This window comes from Stegastes partitus, unplaced genomic scaffold, assembly GCF_000690725.1.
Source record: "Stegastes partitus isolate 25-593 unplaced genomic scaffold, Stegastes_partitus-1.0.2 Scaffold86, whole genome shotgun sequence".
Classification (NCBI taxonomy): domain Eukaryota; kingdom Metazoa; phylum Chordata; class Actinopteri; family Pomacentridae; genus Stegastes; species Stegastes partitus.
In genome coordinates, this window is record NW_007577817.1 from 374,916 (window position 1) to 384,247 (window position 9,332).

Sequence of the window (9,332 nt, forward strand, 5' to 3'; positions counted from 1 at the left end):
GGGTAAGTGTCACTAACAAAGTGATATGAAGTGAAGTTGATGAGTGTACAATCAGAATGGACTTTATGGAGAAACAGGAGATATCGATATTTTCTGATTCAAATATTGAAAATGCTTCAAAGAGAGACAAAAAAAATAAAGCCGCAAGCGGCAATGGATGGGTCCTCGACATGCATTTGTTGACCTTTGCGCACGTCGGGATGTTGCGCAATCGTCCTCTGGGCGGAACTCTGATTTGGCATGTCGAGTTTGGGGTAGATCGGAGCACATGCGGCCTAGTTACGAGCCACTTCCTGTTTCGTGGCGAGCAGCGGCGGCGTGCGTGTTGGCCATGGCGGAAACGCGCTCTGACCCTAATGTAACCTCACAGTTACAATTGTAACCTATTGTAACCTCACAGTTACAATAGGGTCCTTGCACTTTTAGTGCTCGGACCCTAATAATGTACCTCTTTACGGGAAAACTATAGGAGCACAATCTATTGTTTAAAGCAGAGTGTTTTTAAATGCCTTAATGAATGAATGAGTAACACTGACTGACTGGGACTTTCAAGCACCAGTCTATAATTGTCATATGGCCTTCCTTGTTGTAACTGGAAGAAAGTCAGTGCTATGAGTCCATGTAAATAATAAGATATGAGTCCCATTCTCACTGCTGCTAAACCACAGCAGTATTAGGGGAAATATTATCATGTCAGTATGTCCATCAGGATGAGAAATACAAACACAAACACATAGCGAAGACACGTGCTCATACCATCACTTCATGTCCTACCTGGTATGAGAAACTTGAAGGGGAAAGTGTGTTCTCCCTGTTTCAGAGTTCCTGTGTGAGACACAGAGAGTACAGATACCATATTTTAGTGAAAACGGTCACAATCGCCCTGCTGTTTCTCAACAGGTAGATCTGCCTCAGGGCTGCAGTTGAAAATGGGAACCTTCACTTCTACAGTTTTTACACTTCAGTCACTTTCACCACACTAGTTTTATTCTTCATGGTGTACACAAGTAAAATATTGTTCCACTGTTACAAGATTTGTCTAAAGTATCACGACCAAATCATCTCACAGGGAAGTATTCAAGGCCCTAAATCGGACACAGGACATGTATGCAAATGAAATTCAGCTTTGTAGTTAACATATAAAATATTTAGCAGTGTACCTTTGTCTGCAACAGAGAGGGTGGTGTTGAAGTACTGCTCCTCCACTGTCCATGCTGTGTCGTTTACCTTACTGGTGATGCCACAGAAACCATTACAGTTCACTTTGATGGCTGCAAATTAGAAAAGACACACACTGGAGATTATAGCAACAGAAACATTTATCAGAAGCTGCAGCCTAAAACACTTCTCATGAGCAAGAGAAAGAGAGAAAGAAAAGATACCCAATGATTCAATGAAACTTTGTACTCTTACAGTTACATGACTGAAGAAAGAACTGCCTCAATATTCATGGCTATCCATGTTCAGCTGTACCAGGGAGTAGTGCAGAAGTAGCTGAAGCCACATTTAGCAGACAGAGTCGTGGCAGGAACAATTATTTAATTTTTGTTTGGAATAACTGTGCAACAATGCAGAACTTGATGAAAAAAGGTTACACTTAACTTTAAAAAGTCAGACTGAGAGCACAAAGAAAAGCTTATCGTAAAATCCATTGTTTTTTTTCCTGATTGCATAACGTGATCAGGATGTACTGCATGACTCAGCAGCAGTGTTTGAGATCATCACAATGATTGTGTTGCTTTCATATCCTTTTGTGACTACAATGCATTTCCATACCCAACTTCCTTATCAGTGGCATTAACTTAAGAAATCTGGATTGTCATTGTTCAACACACCACCTTTTTCCATCTTTTCTTTCCTCTTTTGAGCTGGTTAAAATCAACGAGTTTCAGAAAAGATAATACAAAACTTTATTAATTCCAAAGGAAATCTTTTGCCTGATATTGCAAAGAAAAAAAGAGGGATAAGGAAAGAAATGCAGTGAGCAGTAGAAAAGCAATATATAAAACATAAGTACGATATATTACTGAAATAAAATAAGTAAACTGAAATAAGACTAGAATAGAAAAACAAAGGCTGGCAATGACACTGAGGTAATATGTAATGTCACGCATGATGATGAAATATTACATAATAAAACAAAAATTGCACATGAAAATGAAATGTTACACAAGATAGTTAAAATAATGCTGCACAAACTATTGAGAAAAATAACATTGCAAATGATGTTGATATTGTTGTTCAGATCTAAGTCCAATATTTTATTATCTGAACAGGAAGTTACACAGGATCATACCCTAAAATGCATCTGTGCTGCTCTCTGCTATTGTGTCCAACATGGTGCTCTGCATCCTCTCAAACTGTAGTGATTTGTCAGGTAGTTGGTGACTCAGGCCATTAGTGCAGCATCCACCTGTACCTCAGCTGGTCAATCTACAGGCATGTCTGAAGGATATAAACGCCTGGATGATCTGTAATTTTCTTCATTTAAATTCAGACAAGGTCAAGGTCAGTATATTTGGCCCGAGCACCTCAGACACACTCTGTCTAACCAGATAGTTACAATTGATCTCATTGCCTTGGCCTCCAGTCATATATATATATATATACACACACATATATAGAGTTCATTTGCAAAAACAGATAACTCCATGTTTTCTAGATTTTCAGAAAACTATTTTTTGTTGTTTGCTTGAGATAACATAACTCAAACTTAAGTTTAGTGGATTTGAATCAGTAGAAATGACATGACAAAAATAGAGATAACTTAAGTTTGATTGATATTGTCTCAGGTAGACGATGGAAAAGTGGGTTTTCTGAAGGTTTGTGAAAATGGAGCTATCTGTTTTTGCAAATGAACTCTTCATTTATATTTGACCAGGATATGTCCTCTAACGCACACATAAAGCAAGTCTGTAGGACAACGTTCTTTTATTTACGTAATATTGTAAAAATCAGGAACATCCTGTCTGAGAATGATGCTGAAAAACTAGTCCATGCATTTGCAACTTCTTGGCTGGACTACTGTGATTCCTTATTACTGTCCCAATAGTTCTCTTAATAACCTCTCGCTGATCTAAAATACTGCAGTCAGAGTTCTGACAAGGACCAGCAAGAGATCATATTTCTCCCATATTTGCTTTGCTCCATTGGCTATCTGTAAAACCTAGGATAGAATTTAAAATTCTGAGTATTATGAAACTCGCAATGACCAAGCTCTATGCTATCTTAAAGATCATGTTGTATCATATCACCCCAACAGAGCCCTTTGCTCTCAGACTGCAGTATACTTGAGGTTCCCAGAGTTTCCAGAAGTAGAATGGGAGGCAGAGCCTTCAGTTATCAGCTCCTCTCTTATGGAATCAGCTCCCAGTTTGGGTTTGTTAGACAGACACCCTCTCTACTTTTAAGGTTAGGCTTAAAATGTTCCTCTTTGATAAAGCCTATAGTTAGAGCTGCTCAGGATCACCTGAGCTGTCCCTTAATTATGCTGCAATAGCTTTAGACTGCTGGGGGATTCCAATGATGTACCAAGCTCCTCTCCTCTCTCTTCCTTCCATACAGTTATTTACCACCATTACATAGCACTGACTCCGTGTTTCCCCTGAGATTCTGTGTTTGTTCTCTCTGCTGGTGACTCTGGATCTGGAGCTACACGCCTCTGATCTGCAATCGCTGGCCTCACTGACCCCCAAAACGTTCACTGTTCTGTTCTGTCTGAGGTTTTTTTTTCTTCTTCTTTTTTTTTTTTAAAGTTCCTTCCCACCGTCACCAACTGCTTGCTCATAGCAAATCCAAAGGCAACCTTGAATTGTTGGGTTCTCTATTTTTTATTTAAAATTTGTAAAGCGCTATGAGATTATCTATGTTGTGAATTGGTAAGTAAAATTTAACTGAACCGAATTAAATTGAATGTGAGGTGTTTTTTTCTGAGCCGGGCAGGTCGTATGTGTTAAGCACTGGAAAAGTCAAAGAACATGTTCTCTCAAAGTGCTGCCAGCGTCTTACAAGTGAGTATAATCTTGGTGCAGCAGAAAGATGAGGGCATTTTCCATTCCAATGTAAGGCTGGTACGCAAACTTCGGGAGGTCCAGTGACAGCTCGACTACTGAGTGAAGGTGCTTCAGAAACAGCCTCTCTGGTGACTTCATGACATGTGGAGTCTGAGCCATCATTCTATAGTCACTGAGGGTGTCTGGGTGCTTTCAGTAGCACATTTTTCAGCTGGTTTTTAAATGTCATCTCCATGAGCTTTTCCTTGGGACTTCTGGGGCTGTGAATTGATGTTGATGTGATGTGACACTGATGTTCAATGTCTATGTCTATTATTCTGGAAAAATGATAGCTTTAACGACAGATCTGTTTGGGTAAAAATATTGGCTCTTAAAAATTACTTTTTGGGAACTAAAGAGCAGATACATATATGTGTGTATTCTTGTTAAACTTACATCTGCATCTCAGATCTTGAGCCTTACTTTAGTGTCAGCTTCAGAATGTAAATGTACTTTAATACTTTAATGAAATACCAGAGCCTACACAAGGTTTATTCCCCACAATAATATCAGCAGTAATTTGATTACTGTAAGGAGATGACAACACTTAAGAGATTTTTAGAATCATATACAATTCAATTCTTTTTCCAATATAAAAATAATGAATGTTTACAATTCAGGATTTGGGTAAGAGTCTAGGAATACACATTAGCTTGACTCTGATGGTTTGCTACCCTACTGTTTTGTTGGTGAGACAACCAACGGTCACTGTTTTATGCTAAAAAACACATTAACATCACAAGGTAAAAAGAATGCAGACTGCAGAACAACAACAGCTCTCACTCTTCTGTTATCAGACTGACTAGAGTTTAGTCTTGCTTGGCTAGCTTATTATATGCAACATAATGGTCTTTTTAACCCAATCAGCATGTCATGATTGGTGAAATTATTATCTAGCAGAGTGTTGATGGTACTCTCAAACCAGTTTTTCTCGAGAAAAAGACACAAACAGCTGAGATTAGAGGTTGAGATTAGGCGCTGGTTCTGAACCAGCCCTCAATCTGCCTTGGTGGAAAAGGGGCATAAATGAAGTTAAGGAAAGGGCTCTGTGCAGGCTACTCAAACTCTTTCACACCAAACTGATAACCATTTGGGTCTATTTGCAAAATTATAATCTGGTGTCCCATCAAATACTGAAAATGAAAAAACGAGACATAAAATCAGAATCAAAAAATGAGACAGCAGGCCCATTTTTGTTTTCCCAGTGTCCATTAACATTTAAATAAAATGTAACAAAATAATAAAAAAAAATGTTTGATACACTCTAAAAGGTAGAACCAATGCTTACTTGAATAACATTAGTGTACTTTACTTATTTCTCATTGTCCTGTTCATTTACTCATAGACTGTGAGTATGTACTCATTTTTCCTGAAAGAGTTATAAAACTAAGTATACTTGAGTAAACTCGACTTGAAATGTTCTGTTCCTGGACTGAACACAGAGCTCAGCAGTGCACATGTACAGTAAAGAAGTGCAGGAGACGTTTCCAGAAACTTTAAGGGGCAGCTGTGGTTTAGGTGGTAGAGTGAGTTTGTCCATAATCGGAAGGTTGGCAGTTCGATTCCACCTTGTAACCGTGTCATGGTCGTTTTGTCCTTGGGCAAGACACTTCACCCACCTTGCCTGGTGTGAATACGTATGAATGGATTGTTTGAGGTGGTGGTCGGAGGGGCAGAATGGCAACCACACCTCTGTCAGCTGTGGCTACAATCGTAGCTACCACCACCGGGATGAATGAGTGTGAATGAATAACTGACAGTATAAACGACTTTGAGTGTCTCAAAAAGTGCTATAGAAATCTGATCTATTATTATTATTATTTAGGTTTCTAACACTTGGAAATATCAAATTCATTATACTATTATGTTATTTTTAAGTTCACAAAATTAAGCAAATACAGCTAAATTTTAAGTAAACTTTAAAAGTAGATATGAAGTAAACTGAATTTAAGACTAATGGTTATATGTACTTATCTTTTTTGAGTGCAACCGCTTTCCTAGATTTGTTTAAGTAAGAGCAACTTTTCACATTTTACAGTGTATAGGGTAATTCCATTTTTCATTTTTAGTAACTGACAAAAAAAACCAATGATACTTCAGTACCAATTATGCCCATTGGGATGTTAAAAAAGGAAAAAGACCAAACACAAATGGCTGCCACAAAGTTGAAAGCACACTGCGGCTGATTGACATACCATTAAGATTTCCCTTCATCTGAAATTTTAAAAAAAAACTTAGACCAACTCATTGGGATACTAAGGCAGACTGCAGCACAGAACATCTAAAAATTACTTTGCTCAAGTGCAAGATTCTTAAAAACAACATTTAATGAATATTTAGGATGATCATCCTAAATGATCCTCAAACAAAACAACAAAAGTTGTCATTAGACAAACACTAGATACTGTGTCTTATGTTTAAAAAGTCTGAAATACATGTAAGATGGCCAGCTCGCAGGGCTGTCTTCTTGTCTACATGAAGATCTGATTTAGTTACAGCCACATGCTTGTGATACAACAATTTCCATGTCTCTGGTTTTGGACCATTAAAACCCATTGTCCAGTTACAGAAAACAGTTCAAAATTCGTCAGTAAATTAGCTTTAGCTCGGGATGGCTATAGCTGTATTCACACAAGCCTAAGCTAAGCTGTTTTTGTTGTGCCTGCTAATTTTAAAAACAGCATGTTCATTAAAAATTCCTCATTTCCTTTTCATAGATTATAAAAATGATCTCACTACAAAAATGTTAAACCACCAGTTAAAGTTTGGCCTTTACCAAATCTGTAGTCACTGTGTTTTGGTTTTGTAGAGCAAGGAACATATGTCCCCATACATTCAACCTTATAGCATGTATTATTTAATAATACCTAAACTATATTCAGTTTAAAGACACAAGTAAAACAAAAGATATTTTTTCCACTTGTATTCCTTTTGCACATGTTAGTAACCTCAGTGAATCCATCTCATCAACAGCAAAGATCAATGATTTTAAATGCAATGCTCCACATTTGCCTTGTAATCCGTCTCTTTTCCGAGGGCCCAAGCTGCTCTATAAGTAAATCAAACTGTTCCAGTGAGAGAATGAGCGAGATGCTGACAGTCTGACTGGTTCTACCTGAAGAGCAATGTAAACAGACTGGAGGTCCTGCCAGCACTGAAACTGACACTCCCTACCACAGAGACTGCTCTCAGCAAGTCGGCACATACAAAGCGACAGAGTTATGCAAGATGGTTATTAGGCCTTCAGCACATGCACAGTAACATGCTTAAAAATAAATACATTTTAAAAAAACAAAAAACAGTCACACTTTTGTTTGGAATTGAATAATGATAATGCAAAATAAAATAAATAAATAAATAAATAAAAACATGGAAATTTTGTACCGTATGCATTTCCTTTACTGTTTGTATTCAGTTGTGCTACCTATCATTTGACCCTCATCGCTTTCAGTTAACACAGTAAATCCTTTGAGATCTTGAATTTCAAAAGAACATTTAGACAAGATGTTGCTCTGAAGTAAAAGTTGGACAAGTTGGACTCACTTTTCCAGTTCCAAGTTCCGGTTTTGCAGTTTGACCCCACCTTAGTTTTAGTTTCTGCTCTGGATAAATAGACTATATTTTCTCATGGATATAATTAAGATACATAGTAATTAAGCCTCAACAGAACTAATCCAACTTCTGTCCTCTGATTCTGTCAGTCACATGATCCCAGAAAGAGGAGATCAGATAAGCATCGGAATTTCTGAAACTAAATCAGATCTTTAAAGTCCCTCTCTGGTCATTTATTAAACTCATTAAAGCTCATCTATATGTATCAAAATTACGTAAGACATTATTTTCATGAAAATGATCCCTTCCTGCCTTAAAATGACTCACTGCCCCACTCTGCAAGGTGACCGGATTGGTTCTTTAGGTTTGTTATGAAACCCAAGAAGTCTGATTCCATGTTTTTGAGACTGTCATCTCTACACCGTAGTTTCAAAGTGGAACTGCTGGTGGCTAGTACTACTTAGTTCACTCATCTTCCAGTATGTAAAAGAAGGACATGTCAAAAAGTAAATAACAACAACAAAAATCAGAATCTCATCAGACTTGCTCTTTGAAAACACGTGCTAGAACTTGAATATTAAACCACATTAAGTCAAATAGATGGTTTTCAAAATGGAATATTTCAGTGTTATACATTTGTTGCATTTAAATTTCAACACTACAATTAAAATTTGGCTTTGAAAGCGTTCCATGGCCTCAAAAGAGAAGCAGGAAGCAGAAAACAAAAATTCCAAAAACAATGGTTGTAGTTTTTTAACTGTAAGAATTTGCATTATTATTAATTTGTTCTTTTTTTCCCCCTTAGAATTGGGGTGGCATGGTGGTGGCTAGCAGCTAAAAGCTGTGAGGTGCTGTTTCCAGTATGAACACACCACTGAGCAACAACCTCGTCTTCCATGAATAGTTTGTCGCTGACTGACTCTACAGGAACATGGTAGTATTTGACCACAGTAAATCCATTAAAACCCCAGACACACAGGGCCACAAACTCTTTACAACCAACACATTTTCCAACAGGATCTCGTTTCTGAAGTAAAGACACCCTAGATAAACGTTGTTAAATTAGACCTCATGTTATTTTGGTTGAATCCTTCACTTCCTTGTTTGGCGGCGGCGGCGTTTTTCCCAACAGGTGAGCTGCTGTTGTTGGAGCCTCTTACCTTTACACTGCAGCGGCTGGCCCACTTTGATAGTCACGGTTCCACAGATAGATTCTCCCGGACTGTAGACCACTTTATTTTTGTCAAACGCGATCTCAAACTCCTGCAGCTTCCCCATGTTTTCTCTGATCCACAGCGAAGGTGGCCTGAGCGTTCAAGCAACAGCACGCACCTTTACCGCTCCCTGTCCCCGCCCCTTTCCCTGACGTCACCATAATCAGGGTCATCATTATGACACAAACACAACATTATCGACTGTGTTTAAGCTACTTCTACTTGGTTATTATGAATCTGACAACTGTTTAAAAGTTGTGTTCAAATAAATGTGATCCATTTAGAAACGTCAGTCTCCCACCGGTGTTATTGGATGTCAGAAATTCTAAATAAACCAAAATAGGAGTACAACAAACAGATGGATCATTTCTAACTGGGAGAAAAAAGTTCAAAATCTAATTCCCATTCCTCAAGCTCGAAAAGGGTTCAGTTTAGCCAATTCTACACATAATGTGTTTGAGAGGGGTGTGCAAATTGAAACAAAATCTCAACCACTCAGTGTATTTATACACTG

The 9,332-nt window shown here is 38.0% G+C and overlaps 1 protein-coding gene across 1 annotated transcript in view; it reads right to left on the minus strand.

Annotated features, from left to right (window-relative positions):
- The window catches only part of arrdc1a (arrestin domain containing 1a), a 22,631-nt gene extending 13,685 nt beyond the window's left edge, over nt 1–8,946 (minus strand). The window contains exons 1-3 of the mRNA XM_008277019.1: nt 8,765–8,946; nt 1,161–1,271; nt 775–825 (exon numbers count right to left, since the gene is read on the minus strand). Coding sequence (XP_008275241.1) covers nt 775–825; nt 1,161–1,271; nt 8,765–8,882 — 280 coding nt within the window. The 5' untranslated portion in view covers nt 8,883–8,946. The remainder of the gene's footprint in view (nt 1–774; nt 826–1,160; nt 1,272–8,764) is intronic.
- Nucleotides 8,947–9,332: the final 386 nt, after the last annotated feature.